At 31.9% G+C, this 20,174-nt stretch overlaps 1 protein-coding gene and 1 pseudogene across 1 annotated transcript; both read right to left on the reverse strand.

Annotated features, from left to right (window-relative positions):
* Nucleotides 1-624: 624 nt before the first annotated feature.
* LOC111989334 (UDP-glycosyltransferase 74F2-like) lies at nucleotides 625-3,958 on the reverse strand. The gene is given in 3 exon segments (XM_065775678.1): nucleotides 625-1,426; nucleotides 3,253-3,402; nucleotides 3,405-3,958. Coding segments are annotated over 3 exon segments (1,365 nt in total). The 5' UTR covers nucleotides 3,897-3,958; the 3' UTR covers nucleotides 625-703.
* Nucleotides 3,959-13,116: 9,158 nt separating this feature from the next.
* On the reverse strand, nucleotides 13,117-15,018 carry LOC111989251 (UDP-glycosyltransferase 74F2-like; annotated as a pseudogene).
* Between the last annotated feature and the right edge of the window lie 5,156 nt (nucleotides 15,019-20,174).

Genomic DNA, 20,174 nt, shown 5'->3' on the forward strand with positions numbered 1-20,174 from the left:
TGTGACCAATTATGTTCTTGTTTTTATCTGTTTGTTCTAGCTAGTTAGGTTTATTGATTACTTACAGAGCTATGGAGCTCACATTTTTCTCCTTTTAACATTTCACACTCTAAAGAATATCTAGCTCACAAGAATTTTCCTTCAGCGCCGTAGGAATAATTTCTTTTTAATGTTAGTTTTAGTTCTAGGATAATAATGTGGAAAGCTTATAATTTTGTGGACTGTTTGGTGTTATGAATTATGTGAGAATGTTAGTTGTCACGTAGAGAACAATTGTTGAATCACTTTTGGAGAATAGTTATTCTTTCTTAATAAGACCTTGCACACTAGTGAGATTCCTAGACGTGTGATCAATGTCACATATCTAGCTTGTATAATTGGGTTTGAGATGTGTTTTTTTATTTATTTAATAATTCAATAGTTACAATGACAAAGTAGGATTAATGTTTATGTTAAAATGATCCAAAAGTATCGGCCTGTTGAACTACAAGTACAAGATTCTTGGCTTAAGGTGTGATTAGTATTTAGATAATGTTTCACAACTAATCACAAACTTAGAATTTTTTCATTGACCACAGTGAAAATTTAAAAACAATGGCATCAATCTCCGCAGAGAGACAATTAGAGAAAAAAAAAGTGATTATGTTCTCAAACTGTATCATGAGTTAAGATTATTACATCTAAAAAACAATAGTCTTTTAAATTAGGAGTTTATGAATTTGGAGACAAATTCATCAATATTCTTGTCTGAACTGCCACCCTCACTAATAGCCTTTATAGCCAAATCCTTCCATTTATTAGCATTTTTTTGGAAATCTTTCCCTCTCTCACCCTCCATTACTTCCTTAATGCAAAACTCAATCTCTTCTCTTTCAACAATGCCATTCTCACTAACCTTAGCCCTCACTCCCACCTTCCACACATCCCGAACATAGTTGGCATTTGTAATTTGATCGATCCATTGTGGCACCCCCACCAATGGCACTCCCAAGCTCAATGCCTCCAAGGTTGAATTCCAACCACAATGTGTTAAAAAGCACCCAATTGCCTTATTTGATAGCACTTCTAGTTGGGAGCACCATTGCACTACTAACCCTTTATTTCCTATCTCTTCCAGAAACTTTTCAGGGAGCTTTGCTTCCTCAGAAGCCTTAACAACCCACAAGAAATGGAATTTACTTCCTTTTAAAGCAAATGCCAATTCCTCCATTTGTTTGTTGCTTAAACTAGCCAGGCTACCAAAGGACAAATAAATAACAGATCCTTCTGGCTTAGTTTTGAGCCAATTATTGCAAATAGATGAGTCTGATACAAAAAGGTTAAGCCCATAGTCATTGTCATTTTCTAGACGTTTATCTAAATAGAAAGATGGAATTGTTGGTCCAATTGGCAGTAATTGACAGACTTTTGACATGGAGTCCACTACCTAATATGAAAAAGACAATAATCAAATTTCGATCGGCATGAAAGGTTACAATAGCAACAATTATATAATTGAAAACTTGTTGATAATTACAACCTTAACAATAATGCTAGTATCATTGTCTCACACTCTGTTAGATTTGTTCTAGTGTGGTAAATTATGATTGGGTGTTTGTTACTATCACAAAAGTTCACTATTTTAACTTCATCACCCACAATATGTTAGATAGTTGTAGCAAAGTATATGATACTAGTATTATTGTAACCTTAATTCTAACATGATCTTTATGGAAGTTTCAAGTTAATTATGTTAGGATGAGCATTCACATCGAATTATGCATAATAAATTGATCAAGTATTAGATGGAATCGTTATAGCAAAAGTGCGTTGATTAATATAACATTAATAGCCAAGAGTCTTGTAATATAATTGACACCTCTTGATATTTTCAACCGAGACATCCATGATTCTCAAAAAAAAAAAAAAGCATATAACATTAATAAGCTCAAACTCATTGTTTATGCTTTTGAGATAAAAGATATCTCAACATGCTGTTAGGAACCTATGGTTAGAATTCACCCTTTAAAACTAGCTTGCAAGGGAATGGTGCTCAAAAGCTTATAAAAATATGATTAAGCTTACACTTAATCCATGTGGAACACTAAGATTATAACACATACTATGTTAGTGGACTTGCAAAAAACAATTTGGGAATTAAATTTATAACAAAGTGTGGTTGTATAAGAGCTCCTTAAGTGAGAATCAAATTTCTAAGTGATATATATGAGATTTCCAATATCAGCAGTGTGTAAAAAAGGGGGTAGGGTTGAAATCGAAAAAATAATAAATAATAAAGTTTTTTTTTTTTTTTTATATATACAATATAGAAATTCTAATCTAGCTTAATTTTAGTGTATATGTGTGTAAAGTTTCCTTCTAGAGACTTAATCTCTAGTCTTTGCCTCTTACCCTACAAAAACTTTGTACTTGTGAAGTAACCATCACCCCAATGATGCACAGTGATAATAATAAAGTTTAAAAAAAAAAGAAAAAAGAAAAACAAAATACTGAACTTATTTACTGGTTTAAAAAATGGCTACATGTTTCATTAATGGAGTCACATAAAACAATATGGAGATTAAATTTCTAACAAATTTGAAATAAGAGCTTCTAAGCAACCATCAATTTAACTAGTGAATCAAGTGATATTAGAACTTCCACTATGAGCAAGGTAGAAAGGAAAAAAAAAAAAAAAAGAGGAAAAAGTGTTTGAAAAATCCAATTTAATAATTTTAAAAAATTGAAAAGAAAATAATGCATTTATTTGTTGGCTTAAAAAATGGTATCCAAACCTGTTCTATTAATGAGTAATTATGTGAACATGCAACATTTTCAATTTGGATGGTTGTACCCCCAACTAATTCGGGCATATGGCATATGGTCAATTTTTTTAATAAAAAAATATTAAAATTATTACAAATTTTTCTTATAACTGATGTGACATAACTTGTTGATTTTGACGAAGTTTCTTCTTCAGATTTCTGACTCTTTTCCGACTCTTCACCTTTTTTCTTACCATTGTAAGTTTGAATAATTAACATACTGACGATTGTGAGTATTATCATATTTTTTTAATGGGATACCTCAATTTGTAAATATTATATTTTAAAATTTGTATTACCTTTATAATCACTTTATTCTCCCATATTGTTTGCACAAAAGAAGAGTGAAATGATTAAATAAAAAAAAAGGCAGTCCGACACTCACATAAAACAATTTCAAAAAAAAAATTATAAAAATGAAATTGTATAAACATATATAATTACCCACCTCAGGCTCTAGCTCGTAGAAAGTGTTGACAAGAACTGCATCGGCTTTATCTGAGCTAGAAAATTGATTGAGCACCATCTCAAAATAAGCTGGGTACGATCCAGGCACACTGATGAAAGATGGCATATCTTCAAGCTCAAGCACAGGTAGACCGGAATTGAGATGGGTGTGGAAGTAATTGGTAGCTTCAATAGTCCATGATGCACATGATAGTATATGAAATTCACAGCACAAGTTTGAGTGAAGAAAGCAGCTCCAAATATACCAAACTTTTTAGCTACTTCCAAAGCCCAAGGCAAAAAAGGGTCATAAATTATGCAATCAATTGGATTTGCTGTGTTTTTGTTCTTTATAATAAGGTCAGCCAGTGTTTTTGAGCCTACAGTTTCCATACGATTGATATATGCATGGATACTCTCTGCTTGGGCGAACCCACCTTCATCATAGCCATCTGATATTGTGTCAAATTGGAGAGAGCTTAATGATTGGGGTTGCATGGTATTGTGGATGTAAAGGGTTGTGGCTAGTGTAGCTTTAAGCCCTTTGGAGACCAAACGTTTAGAGAATTGGAGCAATGGATTTATGTGGCCTTGGCTTGGATATGGTAAAGCTAAGACATGGCCTCTATATGCTTTGTTTTCCATTTCTCTCACTCGGGAGCTGGCTCAACAACTATTGAGTTTAGTAGCTTTCTAACTTAGAGCTATCTTAGAGCATTCACAGCAGTGTAGCTATAATGCTATAATGCTAAAATTTAGCTCCAGAAATACAAAAGTCACGCTGCAGCAGTGGAGGCAAAAGTTAAAATTTTAGATTATTATGAACAGTACACATCTATATATAGATGTGCACTGTTCATCAAAGCTAAAAATAAAATGCATTATTTTATTCCGGTTTTGATTAAAAAAAAGGCCACTTGCTCTCTCTCTCATTCACTCTCACCGTGCCTCTCTCTCTCTCTCTCTCTCTCATCTAAAATATCTGAACTTCATATCTCTCTCAATCTCACTCTCTGCTCACTGCCTCTCTGCTCAATCTCTCTCCAAGCCCAATCCTCACCGTCCGTTCCTCTCTTCCTCATCACCACCACCCACTTCCCTCCACCTCCGTCTCTCTCTCACCCACTTCACTCTCTCTCCACCACCACAACAACCCCACCCGCCACTTCCTCACCGCTTTCTCCATCGCAAACTTCGCCGTATCATTCCCCGGCGGAGACGACAACAACAACAATGGAAACAGCGGCGGAGGTGGTAGTAGAGGAGGAGGAGGCGATGAGGGGTCGTCGGCGGAGGACAAGAACAGAGAGGAGGCTTTGATGGTGCTAGCGGAGGCTGGGAGGTCGTTGAAGAATTTGCCAAAGGACTTGGCGGCGGCGATCGAGGCCTGGAGAGTCCTCGGCGCGGTGGTGTCGAGGTTTTTGGAGTTGGAGAAGTCGCCGGTGTTGCGGTGGTTGATGCAGTTCGGCGCGGTGGTTGTTATGTGATACAATTAAGGTTCGGCGTTGTTTCCACTAGCTAGCTGTGATAAATTGCCAATTGGGTTTTTTGGGTTTATTTTGTTTTATGGTTTAGTTGTCAAAATCACTTCAATTTGGCCAAGTTAGCTTGTGTTTGATTTTTTTTTTTTTGTGGTGATTTGTGTGGTGGTTTTTGGCTAATTTGGATTTTTGGCCGTATTTGTGGGTGGTTGTTCTTGGCTTGCTAGTTGTTGTTGGGTGGTTGTGGGTGGTTCTTGGTTGGCAGTGGTAATGGATTTTGCTATTGATCGGTTTGTGATGATTTTTTTTGGTAGTAGGATATATTATTTTATTGTAGAAGATATATTATTTTATTGTGATGTTTATATTATTTTATTATGTTAGAAGCTAAAATAGATCCACTGCTGCAGCATGTGTATAGGTAAAATAGATAAAGTAACTTTTGGTGGAGTTAAAAAACTAAATTTTTAGCTCCACTGCTGCGAATGCTCTTAGGAAGAGAACATGTCTTGCTATTTGGTGAACCCTATTTGTAGGAGGAAGTATGCGACTCGACAATTCCAAATTCCAAAGAACAAAAAGACTGGTAGGTTGTACGTGCCATCTTTTCAATTTCAAAAGTAATGGCATATTTCATTATCAACAATGTCAGTACAGTACAGAAACGTTCACACTTTGCCTCAATTATTTTGTGAGTCAAGACTGTATTGTTTGTCTTCACTATGATATAGGCTCAGTATTTTTTCCTACCACTTAATTTGTCACATAAAACAATTGCGGTAAAGTGCCTATTTATGTGTTACGAGCATTGTTGCTTTCCTGTGCCAAACTTTTTTTGTTTTACCTTACGCCAAGTGGGACATAAATACTTGACACATTTTAGAAATAAATGATTTCTTTCCAAAAATAAATGCTTATTGTGTTAACGAAAAGTAAATAAGCACCATAGGTCTAGCCCACACTTGATAAAACACCTCATTAAAGAGGTGATTGGACAAGTCACAAAAGTTAGCCTGTTTTCTTCTTGGACGGTGACTTAGGTGTGTTGGACACGCGGAGGAGAAAAAGAAGATAAGAAAGGGGTTGAAGCAAAGTCAAGGCAATTGAGTTGCATTTATTGTGATTTGATGTCAAGAGTATGAAAAGAAGAAAAGAAGGAAAAGATGAAGAAATAAGAGGGGAACCCATTCGGCCAATGAGCAAGAAGTGTAGTCTCAGAGAAAGTCAAGAGGGGAACCCATTCGGCCAATAAGCAAAAAGTGAAGTCCCAGAGAAAGTGAGGACTAAGTGTAGTTTTGAAGAACTGTGTGAGTGAGTGAGCAAGCAAAAGAGAAGAGAAAAATAGAGAGAGTAAGAGAAAATTGTGAGAGATACATAGTGAGAGAGAGCAGTGAATGAAAAGAAAATGAGAGTTTTTTTTTGCTCAAGTTGTATCTCTAAGTATTGTAATCTCTATTTAATAGAGTGAAATTATTCGGAGTTTGTCCCCGTTTTTTCCCTTCAAGGAGAAAGGATTTTCACGTAAATCTTTGTATTCTTGTGTGGTTGTAGTTTCGTTGTGCTTGCTGAAATTTATTCACAGTTATATAGAATTTTTCCCAAGACATTAAACTAAGGTAGGGCCGGGCCAACCACGAGGACGATGTGTTAAAAAAACTACATTAAATTTTGCCGACACATATGTATACAACAAACAATTCTTCATGTCATGGCTTCTACAATGATGAACTGAAAGGTCCTATTTATATGTATCATTGGTGATCTCCGATTATGAACATCAGATAAAATTACCAACTCTTATCATTTTTTTTTGTTTAGAATCATATCAAATTACCAACTCTTATCATTTTTTTGTGCAACACTTTTACAACAGTATACTCAATGAGGCCTTTGCCATCCGGTCCTTTGTTTAGGTGTTATCCAGGGTAAGGGCCATTTTGCATTTTACTGACTTCCTAACATCTAATGGGCACCTTTAGTGAATAGTTACTGCCAGACTACTTTGTGCTTAGCTAACTGCAACTCCAATTACTTACACATGAACTTTTTCAAGTCCAGGCACTGTACTTAATTTGGTGGATACAACGATCACAAGCAGTTGAAGATGAAATAAGTAAAAGTTTTGTACAAAATAAAAAGTAGAAAAAAAAATAAAATAAAAAATAAAACAAAGTACTCGACTTTGTTAAGCTTGAGTACTATAAAGAGGTACTCGACTTTCGTAATATCGAGTACCATATTACTTTTTAACTTACACAAATTCCAAGTCAGCAATGCCACGCTGGCGACTCACCTAAGAACTCAAGATCACTAAACTTGAGTATTATTTAGAACTCAATTTTGTGAAACTCAAGTACTAAAAAAGTGATAAATTGCTAAATATTTTCAAAATAGTGCTAGTTTGCCACAAATTTTGCCAAAACGTGGTATTTGGCTATTTTCGCCCGGACTTTGATTAGGAAACTTTTCTTTTTGACTTTGGATTAAAGACTTAGCGTGCGTTTGGATTGCGTTGGGATGAAAATTTTTTGCATTTGCTGAAAAAATTGTGGGTCCCACAGTATTGTTCATGCATTATTTGATATTATTTATTGGCTTCACTGCATTTTTTGATACTATTTATGGACCCCACTATACTATTTCAACTAACTTTTACTTTTATTTACAGTACTTTCAGTAAAAAGTTTTTAGTTTTAGCAATATAAGCAGTATTCAAAATAAGTGGTTTTCAATTTGGTAATAGTGTTTAAACAACGAAAATCTTTGTTTAAATACCACAACATGTATTTTCACAAACTTTTTCATCCACACGTATTTCTACAAAAACTTAAATAACATTACTAGAAATTTCTTACCAAACGGACCCTAAGTTTTGCTAGGTAATGCTACTTTTTAATTATCTTTTTTGAAATAGAGCTACTTTTTAATTAAATGGTAAAAATGGTTTACCTTCCCTAAAAATAAATAAAATAAAATGAATGTTTCACGTACCCCTAAAACAATAAAATTGAATGGTTCACGTTCCCTAAAAAAAAAATTTGAATGGTTCATGTTTTTTGTTTAAACTGATCGATTAATAGTTTTTTTTTTTTTTTTTAGATAGGGATCGACTAATAGTTAATACTTTACATATGCGTGCAACACCTTTGTAGCTCAGACTATGTTATCTATCAAATGGTGGGTAAAGAATAAAAGTTCCAATCCTATCAAGAAATGATAATCTCATGTGCCAAAGCATACTGGCCCTCAAAGACAAAAATCTGAACATCAAAATAATTGTTGACAGAGAAGAAAAATGTGTGTGGCATGTCATTTTCTACCAATCTAATCATCCTTCCCAATTACCATATCACCAAATACAAATTGCCAAATTAAAAGAAAGCCCGATCTTTGTCGCAAATTTGATGCATATATAAGAATTATGCACTTTTTTTTAATGAACAAAAAGAATGGATATAGGGGGTGATCTGAGTTAGCATCTTTCACTTAGGTGTTGTCATAGTGATACTCTATTTGTTGAGTCTCGGCCTTCAGAAAATCCGGATGAGTCATATATAATTGTTAAGGGCCTAATTTCTTATAAGTCAAAATAAAATAATAAAATTTCATACTGAAACCAACCCCGACTAAAAATAAAGGTATTGTGAAAAAAGAAGTGCAACATCCACAATATTTTTCACAACACTTTTATAACAAATCATAAGTGGTAAATTGTTATTAGTTTAAATTTAAACTTACCAGTGAAACAACTTTTTCGCCCACCAATAACAATCTGTAACAACTTACTACTTATGATTTGTTGTGAAAATGTTGTAGACATAACATTTTTTTGTGAAAATATTAAGACATCTTGTTGTCATAACAATATTTTCAAAACTATTGAGCTATCAATTCTTTACAAATAAAATAAAATATAACAAAATTATAAAAGTATTATGAAAATGTTGTGTTTTTAGAAAAAATTTATTGGTTTAGTCAGCTTTGTTGAACTAAAATTCATTGTTTTACATACAATTTTCTTGGGTTGACTTTTGTATTTTTTTTTTCTTTGCGCACCATTTTAAGTTAAAACACATAGTTTTACATACAAAAACAAAAACTTATGATAAAAAAACTTTTCATCCTTTAAATTTGGGGTAGTTTACAATTCGTCCTTAAACTTTAAAATCAAGCAATTTTTCCCTTAATATTTTGGAAAAAAAGCAAATATGTCATATTGTTATTTTCTTAGTTAAACCCTAATAAAAGCTCATTATTCTTAAAATATTTTTGTTAGGTTTTAGACCCCTATAAATTAGATTGTTTAACCTAATTAATTAACTAAGTGAATACTTAGGTTTACTATTCAGATCTAGGTTAAAACAATAAAGTCATATCATGTAAAGTAACGGAATATAAAGAACACAATGATATGATGATCCGGGAAAATCAAACCGGTAAAAAATCTGGGGAGGATTTAACCTAGCAATCCTCAAGGTAAAAAGCAAATCCACTAGAAAGAATTAAAATTTACAATAAGAGTTAGACCACTAATATCCTATTCTTACTACACATAGAACTTACTACCATGACCCCATGATAGCTCCAAGTTCACGGACTACTTCTTTCCTTAGCCTTTGCAACACAAGCACCTACACTTGTGATAAAAAAAACACAAACTCTCTTGTTTGTGACTCCAAGACCAACCTTGAAAGTTAAGATTTTCAACTATTGTTGATCTTGAGAGAGAGCTTTTTGGATACAAAACCCTAAATACAAAAGAGGCATACTTTTTTCTCACTGAAAAGCTTTTTAAAAACGTACTTAGGATTTCCTTTATATTCTAGGAGAAGTAGATCTGAAACCCTAATCCTTTTTGGGCTTGAACTGCTATTTGGACCGACTTAAAATTCTGCAAATACGTGTTTCAATTAGTCAAGCCTGTCTTTTGATCGGTCGAACCAGGCAGATTCTGAATTCTTCTTTCTACAACTTGTATGTTTTTGAATTTTGACTTGAATCACCTTGAACATTATTTAATAATACCTATAGACTCTAAGATCTATATCTAGACAAGTTTATGTTCACGATTTGCCAATTGTTCTAAACATTTAGAACCTAACAATTTTATTGTGTAATGTTTAAAATACTCTTACTTTGTTTCAACATCCTAAAAATATTCTTCACGTATTTTAAGTTTTAGATGGTTATAATTCTTGAAAAGTTGGAATGATGATATAAGGTGTTTTATTTGTTATCTAAAGAAAATTGATTTTCAAGGTTTAAATTTTCAAAACTTATAATTTATCAAATAGAAAATTCAATGACGCATGACTTTTTTTTATCTTTTTTATTTTCTAAGTAAAACTCAGTTGTTTATTGTTGAAAAATGATAATATTCGTTATCATTCCTAGAAATTTTTAGTGAGTGGATATATTGACTTTAGGAAATAGGTACTAAAAAACTATTATAATAAAATAGATATTTATATGTTAGATAGCTGCCCTAACTTTGTGATTGTTTAAAATTTTTATACGAATAAGATTAACTTTTATGACATAATTATTAAAATTCTTAAAATTAAAGTCTCTTTTGATTAATGTAAATCTTTATGTACTTTAAATGTCAAATGATTTATATCTTTGTTTTGTAATACAAATAAAATCTATAATTGACATTAATCACTACTTTTTTTCCACGGCAAGCATGTGCCTTGCATGTACTGCCCTAACGAGTGATATAATATACTCAGTACTTGACTTTTCTCTTTATATATATATATATATATATAATCTTTTAGGATAAATTTGAATGGCCTTTTCTCAAGCTAGTGTATTATTATGTTAGTATATTTATTTTTCAAGATGTCTTTATCTTGTATAAATTTGCTAAAATATTTTAAATAATAAGAGAATATTTTTTTAATCTTTGTAATAAATTATGAAAAATATCATCTTATCTTTTGAGTGCTTGACTTTTCTCTCTTTTTTCTATATATTTTTTATAATCTTTTAGGATAAATTTGAATGGCCTTTAGCATATTTATTTTTTAAGATGTCTTTATCTTGTATAAATTTATTAAAATATTTTAATAATGAGAGATTATTTGTTCAATCTTTGTAATAAATTATGAAAAATATCATCTAATCATTAATCAATATATATTTTAACCTCTTTTTTTATTAAAAGATAGAAATATTTTAACCTCTTTAAATATTATTTTAGTTAAAATTGCTAAATTTTGTACCTATATATTTATTTATATTTTAAATAATTATTAAATTAATTATGATGTTATCAAATTCAACCACCTTAAAAACCTTAAATCTCTCTATTTTTTGATTCTTTGAATGGTCCGGATTTCAAAACTATGTTAATGATATGTATGTTAGAATGAAGAGATATTGATGATAACTCTTTTCTAATCATATATAAATTAAGGGACCATCATTGTATTAAAATTAAAGTGTTTCTTTAAATATAATTTATTTTTAACTTATTTAAACTCTAAGTCATTCCAGTCTCCAATTGGAAAAGCTAAGGTCCCGTTTGGTAACGGTGTTTAAACAATGAAAACTGTTGTTTAAACATCACAACACGTATTTCCACATACTTTTTCACATACACGTATTTCTACAAAACTTAAATAACGTTACTAGAAGTCTCTTACTATACGGGCCCTAAGTAATAGATAATAAAAGATAGGGTTTTAAAAAGTTATTATTAAAAACTTTCGTTGTAAACCGTCCTTTCAGAGAGTCACCTCATATTACCGTAAAATCAATGGATTTTACGAATGTACAAATAAACTAGCGTTAAAGGGATGTGAGAAGACAAATATAGTAAAAGAATTTAACTGTTGTCCATCTTCTTCATACAACTTATTTGTTTGGAATATGAAATTTTTGTTGTTGTTGTTGTTGTTGTTGAATGTTTGGGATATGAAAGTTGGGACCCTTAGGAAATGTCTCATGGATAGCTACACTTGTAAAAATGCTCTTATAAATAATAATAGTACCCTGCTTTCCATTAAAAGAAAAAAAGATTGTCACCTCATAGTTTCGGTTCCTACACTATGTATTACGGGCTTTGTCCCTTACATTATTTGATTGGTGCCTTTGAAAAAAAAGTGCTTGTCAAAGCATAATGTTAGAATAAAAGAGTAGATAAATGATGTTTTCCTTTCATAGCACACAAAATGGACACGACTCCTCTATTTCTTTTGGTATTTCATTTTCCCACTAGTCCGAAAATCTTATCCTCAGAGATCTTAGGCAAGAAAGTTCTGGTTTTTATTTATTTTTTTTTTTTTTTATGTGTGTGGCTTTCTTTGGGGGCTGGAAAACTACATGCCACACTAAGGTTTATTTAGATGAAATAAGGAGAGTTTATGACACAAAAAATTTCACAAAATTTTATAATATCCTTGTTTTAATTACGTGTGCCTTAGGTATAGTATTATTTTATTTTATTAACATATAATGAGTGACATTCCAACTTTGTGAAAATATTGTGACATGTAGCGTAGAACAACGATATAGAAATGAATACTGTGCCAACTAGTTTTGCTAAGATCATTATTTTTTTTTTTTGGGTATGTTTTGGGTTTGTATGATGGTAAATACAATCAAGCAATAGAAAAGTATGGGATTAATGAAAAACGAGTCCAATAGAGTGGGAGGTGTTTTTGGAATGTCACATATCATTATTCAACAACAAACCAATACACAAAAAACAAAATAAAAATCCAGGGCGATCAATTTGTGAATTCAAGGTTTTATTCAAATAATTACTTGGAATATGAGAAATTTAGTGTTTTTATGCAAGTCAAACTACCAAAAAAAAAAAAAAGAGTTTCTTATAGCTCATTCTTCAGGGTGGGAATGTCCAAACACAAAAATGAATCAATTTTCTGCAAAATATTTTTTTTAGAAAACAAGTCATCTTCCAAAAATTAAAATCTTTTTATCAAAACAAATGGAGTGTTAAAAATTAAACAAAAATTTTATTGTCACACAGAATATAATGTAAATATAAACATTAGTTTATTTTCTTAAAACACTGTATCAATTAGAAATATTAAAAAAAATCAATATATAGTCATCAACATAATAACTTCAACGAACAATACATTCATAAAGAAGCAGATACTAAGACTAATTTGATTATTTAAGAGGTTTTAAGGTTATTTTGTTCATTTGTAAGTTTGAGGGTAATTTAAATTATTTAATAAGTATTTTGAGTGTATTTGCCATTTTTGGCTATTTAAAGGCTCATTTTTGTCAATGGCTTGCACGCTTGTGAGATTCTTAGACGTGTTGTTTATGCCATATATGTAGCTCATATAATTGAGTTTGAGGTGTGATTAGTATTAAGATAACTGTTTCGTAACCCATAACCAGCCTGAAATTTTCTTGACCATAAAAATGTCAATATTTAAATAAACATCATTGTCCAAGGCGAGGCAAAGAGAGAGAACAAAATGGTCACATTCTCAACCTGCATCTTGAGATGAGAAAATACTGAACTTAGCTAAGGAAGAAACTAGGAGTTTATGAATTTGGACAAAACTCATCAATGTTCTTGTCCGAACTGCCACCCTCACTAATAGCCTCTATAGCTAAACTCCTCCATTTCTTAGCATTCTCTTTCATTTCTCTCCCTCCATTACTTCTCTAATGCAAAACTCAATCTCTTCTCTTCCCACAATACCATTCTCACCAACCTTAGACCTCACTCCCATCTTCCACACATCCTGAACAAACTTGGAATTTGGAATTTGATCTGTCCATTGTGGCATCCCCACCAAAGGCACTCCCAAGCTCAATGCCTCTAAGGTTGGATTCCAACCACAATGGGTTAAAAAGCACCCAATAGCCTTATTTGCTAGCACTTCCAATTGGGGGCTCCATTGCACTACCAACCCTTTATTTCCTATATCTTCCACAAACATTTCAGGGAGCTTTGCCTCCTCTGAAGCCTTAACTAGTAACCACCCACAAGAAATAAAAATTGCTTCCTTTTAAAGCAAATGCCAATTCCTCCATTTTTGCTTGTTGCTTTAATTGGCCATGCTACCAAATGACACATAAATAACAGATCCTTTGGCTTAGTGTTGAGCCAATTAGTGCAATATGAGTCTAATACAAAAAGGTTTAGTCCATATTCTGTGTCATTTTCCACACGGTTGTCTAGATCGAAAGATGGAATTGTTGGCCCAATTGATAGTAATCGACAGAATTTAGACATGGAATCCACCACCTGATATGAGAAAGGACAAATGAACAACATAATCAAATTTCGGCCGGTACAAAGGTTACAGAAACATTCTATATGCAAATGACTCAAGATCAGTTGTAAACTTGTCTTTTGCTGCTTGGAAATATTGATATATATAGTCACAACATCTGAAAAGTAAAAAAGAAAAGCAACATCTCTCAAAACATTTATATAATGTGAATGACAATCCAGTTAATTAAGGTGAAATTGTTTACTCAAAAGTAGAGTAACAAATAGTAAATTTCTAACAATATGGTTATAAAATTGATGTTATTCTATTACATAATTACTCACCTCAACCTCTAGCTCGTAGAAGGTGTTGACAAGTACGGCATCAGCTTTCTCCGAGTTAGAAAATTGATTTACCAACCGCTCAAGGTAAGATGGGTATGAATTAGACATACTAATGAAAGATGGCATGTCTTCAAGCTCAAGCACAGGTAGACCAGGAATTGAGATGGGTGTGGAAGTAATTGGCAGCTTCAATAGTTCACAATGCACTTGATAGTATATGAAATTCACAGCACAAGTTTGAGTAAAGAAAGCAGCACCAAATATTCCAAAATTTTTAGCTACTTCCAAAGCCCAAGGCACAAAAGGGTCATAGATTATGCAATCAATTGGGTTTGCTGTGTTTTTGTGCTTTATAATGAGGTCAGCTAGTGTTTTTGAGCCTATAGCTACCATACAAGTGTGATATTCTTGGATGTTTTCTGCTTGGGTGAACCCACCTTCATCATAGCCATCTGATATTGTATCAAATTGGAGTGAGCCTGATGATCGGGGTTTCATGGTGTTGTGGATGAAAAGGGTTGTAGCTAGTGTAGCTTTAAGCCCTTTGGAGACCTAGCGTTTAGAGAATTGGAGCATTGAATTTATATGTGACCTTGGCTTGGATATGGTAAAGCTAAGACATGGCCTCTGTATACTTTGTTTTCCATCTTTCAATTGGGAGCAAGCTTATAACTATAAGTTTAATTTCTTTGTAACTTGAGAGCTATCTTAGGAAGAGAGTTGCATATCTTGCAATCATTTGATGAGCCCTGTTTGTAGAAGGAAGCTAAGTATGCAACTCAACATTTCCCAATATAAAATAAAAAAAGAAAAAGACGTTTAGGTTATGTTGGGTAATAGTTTTTGTTTTTTTTATTTTCAAAAACTTGTTTTTGGAAATATAAAGAAAAACAATTTTGTTGTATTTTTGAAATCAAAAACATGTTTAGTTAGTTGAAATTCAAAAAACAAATTTGAAAAAAAAAATTGAAAATACTAAAATATGTTGTTACTAGGATTTTAACTCTAATGCTAACTCATTAAATGAGACAAATTCATTAAATTAAATGCGTGTTTTCATTAACTTTTGAAAATTAGAAACTGAAAACAGTCTTTTGCATGTTTTCAGTTTTCTTCACAAATTGAGTTTTGAGAACAGTTTTTACTTTTTATTCATTTTGGATTTCCAAACAATTTTTTTAGTCTCAAAAATAGAAAATTGTTTTTGGAAACAGAAAATAAAGGGAAAAAGCAATTACCAAACATGTCCTTAGGTTTTCTCTTTTCAATTTTAAAAGTTGAGGCATATTTTTAATTTCGAATACAATTAATAAGTGCTCATTTGTTAATAGACCATTTTAAGAAATTTTTTATACAACTTTTATGGAAAATATAAAATAATATAAATAAATTAGTTTTTTTTTTCCTATAAAAAGTTTCTAAAAATATTATTTAAACCAATGCCCTTACTAGGCTTAATGGGAAATTATTCATCTACCCCATCTTCTCCCACTTACATTTGATTTAAAGTTGGTTTTTTCTTTTTTATCTTTCTTTTTTCAACTTTAACATTTACTTTTTTTTTATTGACAACAATTTCTTTTTCTTTTAAATATTAATTTTTATGTAAAAGGGCATGAAAATCAATTTATAGACAAACTATATTTTCTATTATCTCATTTTTCTTCTCTACCAAACAAAAGATTTTTTATCTCTCTATTTTTCCATCTCCCAACCAAATAAAACTGTACTAGAAATTTTACACTTTTACTGCATAAAAGACAATCTCAAGGTATTAAGATAGATAATATTAATACCAGGAGATTATTATCTATATTAATACTATGAAATTGTCTTTAAGATAGCTAACAGAAAAAGTCATAAACGACTATTTTAACTAACATATATACAGGCCAATGACCATATTACCATTACATAAAGGTTACCATAAAAAATAAAAAATAAAAGGTAATAAAAGACAATCTTACTCTATATATGACTTATGTATATGTTAGGTAAAAGAGTCCTTTACTCCTCTATGACTTTTTTCTATTCATAGTCTTTATATTAAGTTTCTTGTTGTAACAATATCAAAGACAATGATGGTAACTATTTTCTAATAAGGATCTTGTTAACGAATGTCCTAAGAGTATTTGTTAATGAACCATTTTAAAATATTTTAATAATACTTTTATGAAAAATATAAAAAACTGTCAAAAAAATCAATTGTTTTTTTTTTCCCAAAAAAAGTTTCTAAAACCGGTTCATTAGCAAATGCCCTTAGGGAATTTATTAACATTTCCCTTCTAATAATATGTATGTTATGTTATAACAAAACGGATGATTGGATCATGGATGATCCTTTGTATAGATGCTTGTATGCATAAAAAAATTAGGTACAAAACTATTGGAAACCTATGTAAGACAATCTCATGGTAATCCTTTGGTTTATGACTCTTTCTATCAAAGTTCACAGTATTTGTAATAAGTTTAAAGACAATCACGTGATAACTCTTTACTAATGATATGTGTTAAAATAAAGACATGTTGATGATAACTCTTTTGTAATGATATGCATTTTGAGAGACCATCATTGCATTTAAATTAAAGTGTTTCTTTAAATATCATTTACAACAAGACATATTTGAATTCAAGTCTTTGAAAATGGAGAGGCTAAGCAAAATCTAATAAAAAAATAGGGTTTCAAAAGTTACTTAAAAACTATAGTTTTTACTTTTTACTTTTTAGCCGTCTTTCCATTGTTTCAATTCCTACTTTCCTACATTATATATATTTATTTGTCTATATATTACGTGCTTTGTCCCTTCCATTTTAATGTGTATGATGTTTTATTTTTTGTATAGAAGAAACTTGAAAACTCCATTAAGAAAAATGAGCCAAGACGTGCAAAGCATGCCTAGCAAAGTTATGAGTTACAAAGATAGAGCTGCCTTCATGACCAATATGAGAAAAACTAATAAATCTAAAAGCCTCTATAATATTTTTAGCATCTTGTATCAGGTGACCAAAGGAAGACAGAGATAGCTCTTGATGGATGATGTTTAATTTAAAAAACAAGATGGACACAATTCCTATTTTTCTTTTGGTTTATGATTTTCCCACATAACCTGTTGATGTGGTGGCTTGACACTACAACAAAATATATTTTTGGTGACGAATCTTAGTGCGGAAATATTTTTCATCACTGAAATCTTATATATAGCGACAAAATATGAATTTTGTCACCAATATTATATATAAAAAATAAAAATAAAAATAAAAACATTTGGCAATGAAAGTTGAATTTCGTCACTATTTGTCATGGTTTTAAAAACCAAACCAGTCATCGAACCGTTTTTTTTTTTTTATTTCCAGTTTAACCCCGATTCTTGCCCGGTTTTTGACCGGTTTTCCTGTTTTTGACCGGTTTTTGACCAGTTTTAGGAGTTTTAACCGGACCGGACTGGCTCTCGGTTCCTGGTTGAACCGATTGGACCGGCCGGTCTGGTACGGTTTTTAAAACAGTGCTATTTGTTGATCTGAAATAAGGGTGGCAAAAGGAAAAAAGTGGGCATGAATTTAATTAATCTATGGCAACGAACTATTTTGTTGTTAACAATTTAACTTTTTAGCAACTAAAAGTTTCGTCACTAGAGGTGTTGCTGGGAACATTATAGGCGACAAAATTGATTTTGTTGCTAAAAGTATCCAATAGCAACGAAACAAAGTCGTTGCTAAAAATAATGACATAAATTGGGGAACTTTTCAGCGACGAAAAACATTTTGTCGCTAAAGGTCATCAATAAGTCATCGCTAAAAATATTAAAGAGAAATTTTAGGTGATGAAACCGATATTCATTGCTAAAAGTAGCCAATAGCGACAAAACAAATTTCGTCACTAAAAATGTTATATAAAACCCCCTTTTACTCTCATTTTTCAGAAACCCACTCCCTTATATTTCTCTCCCCTCTTGCACCGTTCAGTCTCTCCACCTTGCCACTACTAATCCACACCTTGCCAATCCACACTATGTTGTTCACCACTCCACCTCCCCACTGCCATGCCATTAACCTCCCCATCTTCACCGATCGACACCGCCACTGAGCTACAACTCTTGTTTGTTCATCACCACCTCCCTCCGATCCACACTGCCGACGAGCCTCTCACTCCGTTGTTGATCATCACCCTCACCCTTGCCTCACCATCGAGCCTCTCACTCCTTTGCCGCCAATCATAATCCTCACCCTTGCCTCACCACCTCCCTTTTCCTTTCAATTCGGTGTTTGTCCCTTTCAATGGGACTCTTCCAAGCTCTCCATCATTGCTAACCCATATGTCACTCTAGCATTCCTCACATTTTATTTTTCCTTTTTTTAAAAATATAAATTAGAATTTTTTTTTTCTAAACTTCAAGTTGTGCTCTGTTTGGTTGCTCATAATTTATTTGTTTATTTTTTAGGGGTTCAATTTAGTAAGTTTGTGAAGAAGAATGTAGGGAAAAGAAGCAATAGGGAGGGAAATTTATGATTTTTGCAGTGTTGTGCTCTGTTTGGTTGCTCTGGATTTCTTTATTTATAAAAGTGCATATTTGTATTTAGGTTCAGAAAATGTAGGGAAATAAGCAATAGGGATTTTGTGGTTTGGGATGTTAAGTTATATGCTCTGTTTGGTGACGTTGCACAATGCCAAATGAGGTTCTAGAGTGTATGCTTCTTCCATAACATTCTTTTGTCTTGTTCCTATTGCTTCTTAAATATTGGTGATTGAATGCAACATATGCTACTCTAATTTATTTTCAAGATGGAAGTGGCAAACTTGCATAAGCTGCTACTTAGTTTAATAATAAAATCCCCATAAATCATAAAAGAAGGAGGGCAGTTTGAATGTCATATTTTAATAATAGCAACCCCGCCATTGAAACAAGAAAAATTACAAACCATCACTTACACGTCAACGCATTTTGTGATATGGAAAAATGATTTTGTTCTTTCCCATTCTAAGATGCTTTATTATGGACCATGGTTGCGATAAAGTCCATTCCAAATTGTTGTTCAACTAAGATGGGAACCTTGTGGCAATAGAGATTTATCTAAGTTGTTATCAAACTAAGATGGGATTACAGGTTGTTTGCCACATAACCTTAGTTTTTATAGCTTTTATAAACCTTGTAGCTAATGTATCACTCTTATCTATAGGTTAACTTTTGATCAATTCTTTACAAGTGACATACTCTAGTTTGTGCTCTTACAATTGTTTAGAGGCCCTATATTTCAGATTTAGTTATAAGAGTCTATAATTTATGAAGTGAGGTTTTCAGTGGGAGCTATCAATGTAGGCTTCTTTCTCCCAATTCTTATACTATCACTGTGGTATTTATTATGACTTTTTTTTTTTATCATTCTTTCAACAATCGTGCACTTATAGAGGACTTGGGGATTTTGTCCCCATTTTTTTCCTAAGGCAATTTTGAGAAATTCAACTAATTGTGAGTAATGTATCTCTAGAATATAAGCACACCATAAATGATTGATGACATGTGGCATTTTTTAATTTTTTAAGGTTTATGTGTTTGATCAGTTTGTTTAAGATTTATGTTTTGGATTATTATAATTTTTTATTTTTCTAGTATTGGTAGGTTGGACAATTTTTATTTGTTGTCACTTCAGATTTCTTTGGTAGAGGTGTGCACTAGCTTGAGCATAGTAAGTAATTTGTTATTAAATTCTAGTAAATTTCTATATTTTAATGTTGATAATTGATATTATAGTGGGTTGTTGAGTTGGAGCAAACAGGTGGCTTGCATAGTATTATAAGGTGGTTTAAATTCATATTGAAAGTGTTTCTTATTTTTTGGGATTATGGATGGATATTGTTGAGTTACTTTTGTTTGATTATATTAACGTTTTTTT

This window comes from Quercus suber, unplaced genomic scaffold (genome assembly GCF_002906115.3).
Source record: "Quercus suber isolate HL8 unplaced genomic scaffold, Cork oak 2.0 scaffold_117, whole genome shotgun sequence".
Lineage (NCBI taxonomy): Eukaryota > Viridiplantae > Streptophyta > Magnoliopsida > Fagales > Fagaceae > Quercus > Quercus suber.